This window comes from Taudactylus pleione, unplaced genomic scaffold, assembly GCF_031769625.1.
Source record: "Taudactylus pleione unplaced genomic scaffold, aTauple2 ptg000207l, whole genome shotgun sequence".
NCBI classification, from domain to species: Eukaryota; Metazoa; Chordata; class Amphibia; order Anura; family Myobatrachidae; genus Taudactylus; species Taudactylus pleione.
Genome location: NW_028284609.1, coordinates 4,655,445 through 4,671,846, shown reverse-complemented (window position 1 = coordinate 4,671,846; position 16,402 = coordinate 4,655,445). Strand labels below are relative to the sequence as shown.

At 37.0% G+C, this 16,402-nt stretch overlaps 1 protein-coding gene across 7 annotated transcripts in view; it reads left to right on the top strand.

Annotated features, from left to right (window-relative positions):
* LOC148517857 (monocarboxylate transporter 2-like) overlaps window positions 1-16,402 on the top strand; it is a 284,753-nt gene that overhangs the window by 82,078 nt on the left and 186,273 nt on the right. For 2 of the 7 annotated variants that reach the window (XM_088478116.1, XM_088478117.1), the window contains exon 5: window positions 9,844-10,386. The exons of the other annotated variants lie outside the window; for them this stretch is intronic. In XM_088478116.1, the coding sequence (XP_088334242.1) occupies window positions 9,844-10,097 (254 nt within the window). In that variant the 3' untranslated portion in view covers window positions 10,098-10,386. Of the gene's footprint in view, window positions 1-9,843; window positions 10,387-16,402 lie in introns of those variants that run through there. 7 annotated transcript variants of the gene reach the window in all.

The window sequence follows — 16,402 nt, the reverse complement described above, 5'->3', positions numbered from 1 at the left end:
TGAGGTACCTGGTAACAGAGAAGGCCTGCGTTAGTTAGCCGGCAGGTCCAGGGTCCTTTAGAGCTGTTGCTCCATTACATGAGGAGGCTGGACTGAAGGAGGTGCTGGGAGAGCCAGGAATCTGTGAGATAGTCAGTCAGTCAGCAGAGACCCCAGCAGGGATGAGGTGAGGGAGTTGAATGCAGCCAAATTTGGATACTCCTCCTCATAAACAATGTTTCTATGACTGGGAATCTAATGATTAGAGCTGCTGCAAGGGCTGTGTCATATGCAACTAATAAGGAAACACACTGTCCATTAAATCTGGGTGCTGAACTAGAGTACTGAGAAAGAGAAATCAGTAAGGAGCAGGTCTGTAAACCTCACAATTACACCATCACACAGTAAACTGTGGCAGTGCATGACAACTCTCAGCATGCTTAGTTCAAAATATAGACCTTCAGTCAGTGATTCTACTATTAGTGATTCCCCTGGTGAAGATCTAGATTGGCTTGATAAGCTTTCCAATAGCATTAGCACACTGCAAAGTATAAAATCAATACTGAAGAATCCAAATTCTAATCCAAGGACTAACATACATATAGAAGTATTATGTATCATGGCAGGGATACATAATTTATTTAGGATTACTTTTTTGTTGAAAGCGACCTATGACCCAGATGTGAAGTTAAGACAGGGTATATAAAGCATACCATGGTAGCTAGTGTCACACTACCTTTAAGAAGAGAGTGATATCTCTCGATACGCGTCAGTGGAATTGTGACATAATTATCCAGTGGAGTAGTTATCCAGAATTGGTCCCTTGATAATGGAGTCTGCGAGAGGTTTCCGGAGACCTCCACCAATTATACATCTACAGGCCCTTTTACTAGGGGCATCTGGTAATTCTCCAATTTTTAACCAGTTGTATCCCATGTATATTTTATGTTGTGTAGTTCATCACTATTGATATACTGCACTCATTTTAAATATTAGAATTTGTGATTGAATAAATTAAGTGTGAATTTGTTACACTATGGTCTGTGCTTATTTATATTTTACATGTTATGAATTGCACCCTCAAGGTAAAGAACATTAGACCAACAAGCCAGTTTTGTACGACTGAGAGAAGTATAGTTTTTCATGAGTTTATGTCACTAGCGCAATCTGGTTTTCACCATTATTTTAGCATTATTGTGCACAGTTGGTTTGGGTGTTACCTTAGATTACCAGGTTGCAGTTGTTACAGTGTCAGGGCTCCATTTTATTCTGTTCCTATTTATGCTCCCAACTGGCCCAAGCTTTTCTTCTTTTCGGAGATACCTTCTTAGTGTGTAGAGCAGTTGATCCCAAACTGTGCGCTGCGGCACCCTTGGGTGCCTCGGGACACTTGCAAGGGTGCCTCAGGTTGGTGGTCCAGCACCAAATCAAATTCTTTATGGTCATTGTAATGTAAATAATTAATTTCTCAATAACAAACTTTTGGCTTAGGGGTGCCGTGAAAATACTGCTGATGCACTAGGGCGCCACATTTCAAAAAAGTTTGGGAACCACTAGTGTAGAGCCTAGTGCCATTGGGTCAGCAATGGAACCCAAGTGGGCCATTGGCTCCTGTAACCCAAAGAAGAAGAGAACATTGCACTGTTCGAACTCTAATGTTACTTGTGGCCCCAGCATTAAATGTTGCTGATCAGATGTTACATTATGTGCCAGATGATGCTGTCCACAATCATCCAGAGTTTTCAATGGTCACAGAGATGATGCACACTGGATGTCTTCCCTGATGTTGTGTAGTCGCAGTACACCCATATTGTTGCATGTGAAAATGCAAATATCGTGTAGATTTCAGCACATACAATCAAGTCTCGTTCAAAGTAGCTTAAACCATGATATGCTGCCATCTTCACTACGAATTGTATAACAGTGAATTGCAGACATACCTTCCCATATATAGTACTTAAATTGTGAAAGACACCATTTGATGCAGGGGTGTGGTGGCATGTACTGCGCCATAGGCTCCTGGCTATGAAATAGATATATTTTAACAGGTTTAACTAACAATTAAAGAAGCTCTTCAAATATTTTAACTGCAATAGAATGATACAGGAGCCAGCAGCATATATCAGCCTTTCCAGCAGTCACACCCTTTACTCATTTCATCACACCAGGATTTCTTCAGAGTGCAGGTGTGAGGAATTGTTTAAAGGATGGAGCTTGACACGAACTGTTCTCCTGCTGGAAGACTGGTTTCATACTTTATGCTGCTAGCTCCTGTATCATTGTGTGAATGTTAAATTTTTTTACATCAAAGCAGCTCATGTGTTGATCTATAACAGGGATGGGGAACCTCTTGCCCTTGGGCCTTATAAGGCTCTTGATATTATTTGGTCTGGCCCTCAGAGCTTTTTTCTGCTAGCCTCATTTGGCTAACAGGGTGCCTAGAATGGCACACTGCAGCCAATATCTATGCAAGAGTGCCACCTGGAGCATCCTTAGGATGCTTCAGACAGTCACACCGCTGCCCTTACAGCTCCCGAGAGGGCATTGCTGTAATCACTGGCGATTGTGGCCCCGCACCCATGTGATGTCATGTGGAGGGGTCATGGCCTAAACCAGGCCCGCAAGTAATGTTATACATATCAAAATTGGCCTCGGCAGAAAAAAGGTTCTCACCCCTGATCTATAAGATGGCAAAGTTTAACTTTTGGTAAGTTTAATTTATATTTAATCTGCTTTAATAAATGTATATTCTTTACATTTAGTAAACATAAAACCTCTTTCTCCAGCATTTCAGCTGGAGAAAGGACATTTGTTCTCTTCTCCCTATCTACAGGAGAGAAAATTACAGTGAAGTAAAAAATTTTAGTTGAGTTTTCTCTTCTGTAATACCCCTTTTACACCACAGCTAAACTCCCGAGTTATTGCCAGGTTATCCCGGGTTGCTGCTAGGTGTAAAAGGGGCCAGGGTTGGATTCCTGGGTCGAGTAACCTGCCAATCCAACCAGTGTAATTTGCATGGTTTAACATGGGAACGACTCGTGTAACTCTACAGTGTAAACGGGTAACCTGGGTCGTCTGTCCCGGGTCTCATTTACAGGATGGAGAGTTCCAGATTTTCTGGTGCTTGGATATGATGTAATCTCCAAGTGTTGGAGGATCAATTCCACTGCACAGTGTGAACAGCGCCCACCTGGGAAAAACCTGTCTCAACGCCATGGTCTGAAGGAGATCTGTCCCAGGTCTGACCCAGTTTGTAACCTTTTTCCAAATACCGGGTCAAACCCAGGAATTTATTGTAAAAGTGATATTAGTGATATCGCTCCCATGGGCTTCAATGGTAAGTGATCAGTTATTGTATTTATACAGAAGAGAAACTTCTCTCTTCTCCAATTTTTTTTCCAAAAGTTAACACCATTTTATATGGTGTTAACCAAGAGAAAACAGAAAAAAACACATTTGTGTGGGCAGATAAAAAAAAATATTAATAGAAATAAACAGAATATTAAAAAACACTTTTTATCCTTACCTGATGTTCATCCGTTTGCATTTGCCGTCACTTTTCCTTATTCCACACAGTGGATGGACTCTTGTCAGATACATCCAGCTGGGCAGTGTTTTGATCATTTGTAATGCGCACTGCGGAATCCCCTTTAGGATCCACCGGTCTATATTACATGGCGGACCTGTCAGAGCCTAATGACCTGCCATTTGTTTCATATCAGCTTTATACGTCACATTTTTTCCTTCTTGGCAGTGTCAGAACCACTCATTTATGAGCCTAAAGGTTTCATTTGTTCAGTTTTGGTCATGTGGAGGTCATTTTATCCTCACAAGTTCATATATTGATTATTCATATACATATATTTCTATAGATGCATTGCTTGGCTTCACACTTGCTTAAGATCTGGATAACATGTTTGACCTGTGGGTTCTGATTTTCAATATTACCCAAGATATATGCCACTTACCTGTTGTTATCATGTATGTTACATGGTACATGCTTGCTCATGTAGCAAGATCGATAATATGATTCTTTATGACATTGAAATTGTGTTGTTATTACCCGCATGTATCATATTGTTGTTTCTGTATTCGCATTGGTGTTTAATTTGTATGCCACCGCTTGCTTTGCCACCTTACCAGGAATCATTACACGGTGTTGCTATGTGTTTGCCTTGTCACAGCGACAGCGTGCTCACTCCCCAGTGCGCAAGCGGTGGGGATTGCAGCACGCTTTCGTTGCAGAGCCTGTTTTGTGTATTTACCTTTTAGTCGTCCTGGTTACTTACCATGGTAACCACGTTGTGCGCGATTGCATCATTGCGCAAGCGCTCTGTCTCGTGTTGATGACGCCAGCAGCAGCGTGGTGAGCAGGTGTACATTGTCACTATGGGATGTCACTGGGTATAAAGGTATGCACTGTATCTTCTGTCTGTAGTTCTTGATAAAAGTCGCCAGACTGAAACGTTGAACTTTGACCTTCCTGAGTCGTGAGACTTCTTTATACAAGTCCTGTGAGTGCCGCCGTTATTTCGATATATATATATATATATATATATATCTACAGTGCATCCGGAAAGTATTCACAGTGCTTCACTTTTTCCACATTTTGTTATGTTACAGCCTTATTCCAAAACGGAATAAATTCATTTTTGTCCTCAAAATTCTACACACAATACCCCATAATGACAACACATTCACGCCAAAGAGTCCAATATTTGTCTCATCAGACCAGAGAATTTTGTTTCTCATGGTCTGGGAGTCCTTCAGGTGCATTTTGGCAAACTCCAGGTGGGCTGCCATGTGGTTTTTTTACTAAGAAATGGCTTCTGTCTGTCCACTCTACCATACAGGCCTGATTGGTGGATGGCAAAATGTGGAAAAAGTGAAGCACTGAGAATACTTTCCAGATGCACTGTATACTGTGTACATATATATATCTATATATATAGATATATATATATATATATATATATATATATATATATACAGTATAAATCGCTCCCTGATCAAAATTAGGTCATCAACCACATGTGGTGACCTAAATTTGTTCGCGCGCTGTGGCCATGTCCACGGCATGCGCCCCGGCCAACATGCCCTACACATTAGGCTTGACAAGCACACAGCATTATCTATTGGACTTAAGAGGACTGGGAATGGGGGGGAGGCAAGTATGATGGGTAGAGATGGGAGGGGACTGGAAGGAAGAAAACAATAGACATGATGCGCTCGATTATTTACATAAATATATATATATATATATATATATATATGGGAATAGATGATGCCCTTATCTTGCGCTGTGATGTACAGAGATTGCTGCACCTCAAGTGGAACCCCTATTAGTGGGAACCTGACAAATTAGATACAACAAACAATACTTAGAGGGCACAATGAATATCCAGATGTAAATAGTCAATTTATAAAATAATGTCCAGTTTTAGTCCTTTTGGATAAACCTCTTTTTTATATAGGAATTGTTGTCCAAAATCATCACTTTAAAAACCTTCAAACACGGTTGATAGTAGATTCCATAGGCTTTGGTTTAGGCTAGGGGAAGGGGGGTTAGCATTAGGCACCTCTGGGGGGGCTTAGGGTTAGGCACCCCCCAGGGGACTTAGGTTTAGGTGGCGGGAAAGGGGGGGGTTAGGTTTAGGAACTTAGAGGGGGGATTAGGGTTAGGCACTGAGGGGGAAGGTTAGGGTTAGGCACCCCTAAGGGAGGGTTAGGGGGTAGAAATAGGTTAGTATATACTTACCTTAGGACGATTGGGATTTCCTCCTCTGCCGGGATGCCGCTCTCCGGATTCCAACCGCCGGGCATGGGTCCGGGCGGTAAATCATACCAATTCCATTTGGGATCATTGTCTTGCTGAAATGTCCACCCTCGTTTCACCTTCAGTATCCTGGTTAATGGCAGTATATTTATCAAGGATGTCTGGGTACTGTACATTTTTCCATTCATCCTTCATTCAATCATATGAAGTATGCCAGTATCATATGCTGAAAAACTGCCTCACACCATGATGTTCCCACCTCCAAATTTCACTGTTGGTATTGCATTTTTGGGGTGATGTGCAGTGACATTTCCCTTTCAAACATGGTGTGTATTATGGCATCCAAAGAGTTCAATTTTAGTCTCATCTGACCAGATTATATTCTCAGAGTATTTCACAAGCTTGTCCAAATGTTGTGCAGCAAACTTTAAAAGGGCTTCAACATGCTTTTTCTTCAGCTATGGAGTCTTGCATGGTGACGGTGCATACAGGCCATGGCAGTTGAGTGCATTACTTATTGGTTTTTTTTAAACAATTGTACCTGTTAATTCCAGGTCTTTCTGAAGCTCTCCACAAGTAGTCCTTTGCTCTTGGACAACTCTTATAATTCTTTTCACTCCTCCTGTCTGAAATCTTATGAGGAACACCTGGTCATGTCTGACTTATGGTGAAATTATATTCTTTCCACTTCCGGATTATGGCCCCAACAGTGCTCCCTGGAACATCAGAAGTTTAGAAATCCTTCTGTAACCAATGCCATCAGCATGTTTTGCAACAATAAGGTTGCGAAGGTCTTGAGAGAGCTCTTTGCTTTCACCCATCATGAGATGTCTCTTGTGTGACACCGTGGTAAAGAGACACCTTGAACCCATTAATTAATTTGATTCTACTTTAGCCAATCTAATGTTTTCATAAAATAACCAAAAGTCTCTATTCACAAATCTTTTGTTGATTTTACTGTATTTGTGTTTGTGGTGAGGTGCCCATCGTTTAGTCTTAGCTGTAACAGCTTTGTATTGCAGGGTGTGCTGTCCTCTCCTAGTGACACCAGTGAGCAAAGCCGTAGCTAGACTTTTTGGTGCCCTGGGCCAGAAAGAGCATTGTCCCCCCCATTTTTCAAATAGAGACATAAGACACGTGCAGCAGGATTTGTCTATCAGAACAGCAATGCACAAACCTGGAGGCGGCAGTGTAAATCACCGACTTAAGGTATAGAAAGACTGCTACTTGTAGTATATATGCATCAAACACCAGTGGAAGGGAGGTCCGTGTACTGTATGTATCCTGCACTTGCTGCTGAACTCACCGGCAAAGGTTCCCAAGGTTAGCTGGTAACACCCGGGTTGGGAATCAGTAGCTGTGTTCAGGGCTGCCATCAGAAATTATGGGGCACATAGCTCCATGTGTAAGGTCCCAGGTATGACAGTATATTGAAATGTGTTTGTTAAATAAAAGAGGAAGTGATTGAATGTGTTAGAGAGGTAGTCAGATAGAGGGGGAGTCAGCCAGGGAGGAGATAGGGGCAGCTAGGGGATATAGAGGATAAAAGAATAGGAAGCTACAAGCAAAAATTATTATAAACAGAAAATTGACAAGCCCAATCAGCACCCCCTGCCCTGTGGTGCCCTGTGCCATGGCACATGTCGCACCACCCTAGTTACAGCCCTGCCAGTGAGGGAATTATAAAATTACAAGACTATAAATTCATAAATTCCTTTATTAAAGTGTTGAATATTACTTCTTGTTTTAAACACAGTACAGTATAATTAATGTAAACTTTGTGTATAAAATAATATCAGCTTTATATTCAGTCATTAAATATTAGTTCTTAGAGGAATTTTAACTATTATATGAGCCAGTCTGCTGAAGGACATAACATGATTAACTTTAAAATTCCTGGAACCCAAGAGAACATTCTGTTGAAAGATATGAAACTCATCAAATGAAAAGCTGTTGCAAGATTCATGTGTTTAAGATCAAGGATATTTTGCATAAAATATTAGCTAGATGTATGCAGAGAGTAAGCAATTTTATAGAATTTAAATAAAGCAAGTGCAGCAAAAATGATTACATTATATAGTACCAAAATATATACTGTACCATTGAACAATCAAATAAATGCATCATGAAACTCGGTACCTATCTCTTTAAAAGTTACAATGGGCCTGATTCAGCAAGGATCACAACTGCGATTACGCACGCAATCTACTGATTGTTGCGTTCTGCACATGTGTATGCATCACAGTGTGCAAACTAGCCATTGCGATCGGGACTGCCATTGCAGTGAGTGTGCAAGTGTGCGTGAGGCTCCGATTGTACTCGATGTTAACGATGGTTTTGCAGTCTTGCTAAACATTACAGATGTGTGTAAGGCAAGGTGGGCATCCCTATGTAGTGCTGCGATGGCATAGCGAACTTAATGGGTTAGCATATCATCGCAGTGAGACTGCATGTGTAATCACAGCCGCGATCACAGTCGCGATCCGTAGTGGATCAGGCCCGATATCCCTGACACTGACACACATTAGGGTCAATTTATTAAGAATCTAATTATCCTACAGTATGTCTTTGGGTATGTATTATTATTATTATTATTATTATTATTATCCTTTATTTATATGGCGCCACAAGGGGTCCACAGTGCCTATCAATGTACATAAATAAATGAACAGAACAAGAACACAGTGACTTACAGTATAAGATAATGCAGGACAAGTACATGGCTTACAAACATTGCTTTAAGTATAAAAAAGAGCGCTTGTATAATGAGTAAAATGTACAACTATGGATCTGAGAAATTAAAAGTTAAGAAAATGATAAAATAGAGTAAAAGCAATAAAAAGTAAAATTAAGATAAAAAGTAAAGGATAAAGATAATAAAAATATCTCCGGGCAATGCTGTGAAGAAAATATGAAATTAGAGATTGTGGTATTAACCACTATGTGTTTATAGCTTTTTTGCGGGTATTTGTGTGGAGCCGGGGCTGTGGGGGTTGTAGATGTTGCAGGCTTTGAGGGCGGTGTCACTTGCTCGATGTTTTGGAGACACTGGCAGGTTCTAACTAGCTGACCCTATTCCTACCTTTGTCTCCTGGCAGCGGTCACCTCTTCCTCTTCACAGCAATGCGGCAATGTCCTGGGTCCCCGTCGGTGTCTTATGTCCACTGGAAGTGGTCACGATCGCACTTCCGGTTTGGTGTCTTTCAGCTATCCCACCATCCAATGCGTTTCATGCAGTAATGCACTTTGTCAAGGATCATCTATAGGGGTAAATTTGCAAAGCAGCACTTTTCAATGCAAGCTAGTTTTGTACTTAACAAATCCAATAGAAAAACGCAGAGGATGTGGTGGCACTTGAAAAGTGCTTCTAAGTACATTTACCCCTTCGGGTTAATTGTATTGTGATATTGATTACAGAGGACTCCATATAGTCATAGTCCACATCAGGGTACTTCACTCCTATACTCTATATGCTGTAGTTAAAGAGTAGAAATACTCTACCTCTGATTTAAAAGTATATTTTTAACTAAACCAATTATGATGCAGCAGGAGCATATGGTTATAACAAAGTAAGTCCCTCTGAAAGTTATACATCTGTGTACTAAGTAAGGCTAGAGGCTAGAACATATTTAATTATGTACAGTACATTTGTGCTAATAATAACTGTGTAAGTAATGCAAATCCCTTGTCTATACAGTTCTCAGGCTAACAAAGTAATAGTATAGAGAATATATCATGATTTAAAGAAAATAATAATTTAGTTATTTTGAATGTAGTTAGTACATCTACATGAGCGTTTGAAGCTAAGGTACTCTTCTGTGTCACAATTGTGGTTCTGGTGCTGTTTATATGGCATCTACATGTATACTGCAGGATAATGGATGCTCAACTCCGAGGAAGGAATGTTATACTAAATATCTCTTCTTTCCATTTTAGCATCAAGTATTTTCAAGTGCTGGAATATTGTATAATAGTTTTATTTGTAGCCACTGCAAATTTATAAAATATCTTCAGATATTTTAAAGGGTGAAAGTCATTAGATTTGATGGAACATATTTATCTAAAGATACATATTTCTTGTCTTTCAGGTTGGTTGGTGGACGTAACTGGAAACTATAAATACATGTACTTTGTATGTGGCGTGATTGTGATTGTTGCAAGTATATGGTTATTTATTGGAAATGCCATCAATTACAGACTACTGGCAAAGGAAAAGATGGCAAACGAAAGACAAAATATAGCGAAAGAGACAGAACCTTTGAAAAGCCCAGAACCTATTGACATTGTCAAAAAGCAATCTAATGCAGAGACTAAGTTAAAAGAAAGGGAAACTAGTATATAAAATGAACTGGTATATTAATACGATTTATTTTTGTAAACATAACATAAGCAAGTATCATACAAAATACTATGCTAATTAATGGTATAGTGGGTTTTAACAAGTAAACAAGTGATGCAACTTAAATCACATACCATCTACAGAAAATTAAAATACCAAATATCAGGGAAATAAGTGTGCATTTGACCTATCTAGCTAAATAAGAACCAAATTCACTTTCTATATATTTAGAATGTTAAGGAATATGTTACTATGAAATTTTTGTTTTATATTGTTGTGGTATCAAAAGTATATGGTCTGATATTGTATGGAAAAAAGTAAATTGTTTTTATTTAACAGCATTTAACATTATTTGTGCTGTGAAATTATAGAACTGCTAAATAACTTACAATTATATTATATGTAAATGCATTTCATATTTAAAATATATAGATAATATTTAGATAATCTATGATTTACCAAAATGTTCTCAGTGGGAAAATTATTTTGAAAAATGAAATAATGTTTAGTGTTTGCTGCCACCACAGTTTCTATATGTGATGTTCAGATATTTATATTACTATTGTTTAAAGATTTAAACAATATGCAGAGCTGTTATTAAAAAAAATATATAATTACTTGATAATTATAATAATTATACCAGTATCTGCAATAATGCTAAACATGATATTGATGGAGATATGCATTAAGTTACTCACTCCAGATTTATTTAATTTGTTTGTTTCTAAAATATTTATTACAAGTTGATCGGAAAGACTTCAGCTTTCTTAAAGATCATTTGGAATATATATATGAAATTTTCTCATATTTTGTATGTTTTTAGTTTCAAAAGTAGTAAGCAGCTAGGTATTTTCACAGCTTACTGTATGATTAATATGCATAAGTCAAACTGAGAGGCCAGTGATAAATCCCAATGATATCTACATATGAATGCACACACATCAAAACATACACTACATCACAAACATACATTGACAACTGCTGCAGTATATATTAAATTCATGTATTAACTTGCCTATCAAAATTTTTTTTATAGCAAAATGTTTAAATGTAAATGATATAACTGCTTTCTAGTGTACTATTATTAAATTACGTACATAAGGGCCTATATGTAATAACCTACAAATTTCAAGAATTGGCGCAATTATCCCAAGGATGAATCTAGGGAGTACTGCAGCAGAAATCAGAGATATCTGTTGTGGTCCCCATTTTTGACTGCAAAAGCAGTCACCATAATATTCATGGTGGCTGCTAAAATATAAATTTTACCAAGCTTTGAACCTTCAGCTAATGCCATCTTTACATGGAGTTACACATTGTAGTCAATGGGGTACATTATGCACAATTTACAGAGAGGGCTATCTGAAGGCAATTGCCTTCAGACCCCCCTCTCAGTCACACATGCGCAGTCTGATAATTACACAATTGCAAGTCGCACATGCGCAGTCTTTTGATTACGCATGCGCAGTAGCTGGCCAGGTCCCAAACCCAGAAGTAAAGTGTTTGCATATGCCAAGACCTAACTTCTAACATAGGGTTGGGATCCTATAATATCCCTGCAGCTGCATGTGTTTATTTACTTAATTCTGATGATCCTTAATATCTTTGTACCACAAATAAGTGTCAATGAGCAGTTATAGTTATCAGGTCTGAACCGGATAATTAATAAATATGCCCCATAGTTTTCAAACTGTGTAACAATTACACGAGAGTCTTCTGTGTTTCAAGGCTAATGTGTCAATGACCATTTTGTCTTACATATGAATTAACATTTATAAAGTAAAATGGTTTTGCTTTTATTATATAGAATATGAATGCCTTGAGGACTGAATCATTATCATTATGAGGTGAATTGCTGTCATGCTATGTGAATTGTGCCAAAATATAAATGCGTATTGATAGCGCTCTGTTCAGATGGACGTTACTTATGTTATAACTAAAAATCACATAATCCCTTTATTCAAAAATGGGACTAAAATGAAAGAAAATACAGGTAAAATTATTTGTGGAATATTATACAAGACATAAATAAAAATCATTAATAAAAATCATTCCAATGGATATGAACTCAGGGATTTTTGGATGGACAACACTTTATTATTTATTGGCTGTGGTGTTTGCAAACGTGATACAAACTGTCCATTGTCTGGATGCAAGGCCAGTTTAGCATCACACCACTTAACTTTTAGCCTTTAATCAATGGAGAGATGTCCAGAAGCAGGGGGTTGTTGAAGGTCATCCAAATCCCAGATCCTCAAAGTCTGCAGCACAGTGCCCACACAACACATTTTGGATTATTAAATCCTTTTTGAAAAACAACCTCTTGCTTCTGGATATCTCTCCATTGATTAAAGGCTAAAAGCTACAGTAAGTGGTGTGATGCTAAACTGGCCTTGGATCCAGACAATGGGCAGTTACTATCACGTTTGCTCACACCACCGCCAATAAAGGGTATGACCCAGAGGGCTTATATCATATATTTCATATATGTATAAAGTGTTGTCCATCCAATTATCCCTGAATTCATTTTATTCATTGGAATGAGTTTTATTAATGGTTTTTATTTATGTCTTGTATAATATTCCATAAATAAATTTATATGTATTCTCTTTCATTGTAGTCCCAATTTTTGAAAAAAGGGATTATTTGATTTATAGTTATCACATGAGTAATGTCCATTCTAAACAGAGAGCTATCAAAACTCATTTATTTTATGGCATTATATATGATTTTGCAAGTACTTGGTATTTCACTTCCTATAGTGTGTATATAAGCTGCATATGGTTGGATTAATTACGCAAATTTTGTTGGGTGATTTTCTATTCACTTGTGAATGCTACGTGGATTGCACATAGCTGAACAGCAAGAAACACATCTTAAATTTGTTAACAATGATTCAGGAGAATAGATCAACTGGACTAAGAGATTTAGGTTGAAGTAGAGTGGCGTACACAGAGTATAAAACAAATGTGAATGCCTTTTACTATAGTATTAGAGACCCTTCATCAACCCTATCAGCCTTATAATAGGATTTTTGCATATTTCTGTTTGTGACATTTTTTAAAATGTAGGGCTTTGTCTGTATGGATATTTTTTTTTCAAGATTTTTCTTATAATATTATTATTTTTTTAATTTTCTTCCCAAACTCTATCAATCTGCCCAGTGTAATGCCCTATTAAATAGACTTGTACCAATTGTTCACTTTTCTGTGAGTTACTTTTACTATTAAGCCACATGTAGAAGTGGGGTGCTGTATATGATGCGGATATCATTTTTCATGCTTCAAATGCAGTATGAAATAATTAGTCTTCTATGCAGTTCTGTTTTTTGCATGTTTCAGCTGGGACTCCTTGCTGCAGGTTGCCATATATCAAGATGCCTCTTGAAAACATAAATGTACAGTATATTTGGTATTATTAATTTTATAAAAATATTACTTTTCTCTACTCTTCTGATACTTATTTATACCTCTGTTTTTAAGAATTATCTCTGTATAAATGCAGGTAAGTATGTAAAAATATGTAAGTGTAAGATTTTAATTGTTTTCCTCTGTACTCCACTTTTGAGAATAATTTCCAATTGTTCATTAGGCTACATCCAAAATGAATGTTCTATTATTTTGCCATATTATATTTTTTCAAAATGTTTAAAAAAGTAATTTTTCGAGAACTATCTCATTATTTTATTCAGCATTTTTTCCAATATATATTTTTTAGAGTGTATGTGTTTTAGATTAGAAAACTAATAATTTTTCAAGAAATGCCTTATGCATTTTATGTTTTTTTTTTTATAAACAAAAATACACTTCAGGTGCTTTGGAGAATGGAAGAAGATGGCTTTATTTTCAACACTGCTTGTGAAAAATTCCTATGTGCATGTGGATTTTTTGAGAGCAGTGGTGATTCCCAATTCTGGGTGCATTGGTCCCTTTTGGGATACACCTCTCAAGTCAATTTAAAACCACAAGAATTGCAGGAAATGATGTCCATGTGGATCCTCTATTAAAACTTGAAGATTATGGTGCTTTTTTCACTGATCTCTTATTTAATGGTATTTTCTATTTTGTTTTGCAAGGTTATATTTTTCATTCAGAGAAGGTAACAATCTTCCTGAAGGAATACACTATAGAAAAATAATAATACAATTTATCTTTACCATTTCTGCACTTTTTTTCATTTTACTATTTATCCATGTGTATAAGCATAGAAAAAGTGACTTGAAAAGACCTGGCATGAACGATTTCTAAAAAAAAATTTTATTTTGATCCTAAAAGCTATATATAAAATACACTAAAAAATGAATGTGTATGTTACTTGCAGGTAATCCTACATTTCAATTTATGCTTTTCATCTGCTCTTCTCATATTTTCTCTGTAATGTCCATTTGTTGTAATATGTGCTGGATTAAATAACTCATGTTAATTGTGTTTTTCCACATCAGTTATTCAATTTAACCAATTAGAAATAACTCATACAGTATTACTCAATCTACAGTACTGGTGTTTGTTAAAGCTGGCCATATACTTTAAGATTATATTTCCAACCATTCAACTAGTTGGCGGGTTGGAATGAAAATCTGGTAATTTATGGGAGCAAATGACAATTGACCATTTGTTACAAAATTCGGGAAAATGGACACAAATTGTTGGTCAGACAAATTGGTTAAATAAAATGGGTTTACACAAATTGTCTGAACAACCATTTTTGTCCATTTTCCAGTGTTTTTGGAGCAAATGGTCTATTGTCATTTGTTTCAACCAGCCAACTAGTTGGACGGTTGGACAGATAAATTTAAAGTTGAAGGCCAATTGTAGTCTTATCTTGCATTTTGTATGGATCTGTCGTATACTTACTAAATTATGCTACTGCTATAGTTCCCAGAAACCTAATTTGGCATACCATAAAAACACTACACTGGACTTTTCTGCAAAGTACAACCTGTACTGATCAAAATGTCAGAGATATTATTGTCTCTATTTCTTATAACATGATTTTGAGTACGGGGATGGTACATGGCATTTCCAAAACATTGGTCAGTAAAGTTACCATTGTTTACAGGGAACTGCAATGTGTGGTGGCCTTTTGCATTTCCAGTTGCTGGATTACTAATGGTTCCACCTGTGCTCCTCTGACATGCTTTGTAAAATATGTACTCTTAGTAAAATACAGTGAGCCACACACAGCATTAACTTATACAGAATTAATTTTTCATATATGTTACATAACTGCATCTACAACAAACAAAATGGGCATTAAATGTTTAAGGATGTTTTATTTTAATCACACAAAGGTACTGTGTCTACTGCCAAACATGCTCTACTTACTAATATGTTGTAACTTTTTTGTGAGCTATCATTGTAAATGGAAAATATAGCAGTGGTGATATACTGTATATGGATATAAATTTTTATCTGTTTCAATTTTCAAGTTAAACCACAACAAAGCACAGTGATATCACTGCCAATCAAATTAAGTTGAAATAATATATTTTTATTTAGCATTCAAATATTATTTTATTCATAACAGTTTTCCTTTTGAATTATGTTTTATATAAAAATATTTATAGAAATAAGTCATAACATAAGTAACATAAAATAAGTTTGTGTTAAGAAAGAGCAATTAAAACTTTCAAAATATTGTATTATGTTGTACTGTAGAAACTAATTTGAATCACTAAGGATTATTTATGACTGAAAAGCCTGTTCCGCAGTGGCGGAAAAATTTAGCATTTCAGTCTATAGGTTTCACCCTTGCTTCTCCATCCTGTGCAGTACCATTTCACATTGTGTTTGTAAATTGTATTTCTACTTTGCTTAAGGGTGTTGTTGGAATAGGACTGGGAACACTTAGAGGTATATTTATTAAAGTGCAGGTTTTTAGAAGTGGAGATGTTGTCCATAGCAACCAATCAGATTCTACTTTTTATTTATCTAGCACTTTCTAGAAGATAATAGCTAGGATTTGATTGGTTGCTATGGACAACCCCTTAAGGTCAAATTCTGTAAGCAAACAGTACACAATTATATGGAAAAATGATGAATAAAACATACTTGCCTACTTCTAAAAAATAGTTTCAGGGAGATTTTAGGTGGTAGCTGCTGGGGGGCGTGTCATATTCCGCCCAAAGGGCATGTCTAGTTTCACATATGGGCATGTCTATTGTCACTCAGGGGCATGTCCTGCAGTGGCAGGTGAAAACTATAGTACTAAGAGCAGCATACCACCAGAGCTAGTTTTTCTATGGGTAGCCTACTACCAGAGGTTGTATAGTCAAATCCAGCAATCTTGTATCATGTGTTACTTTTATA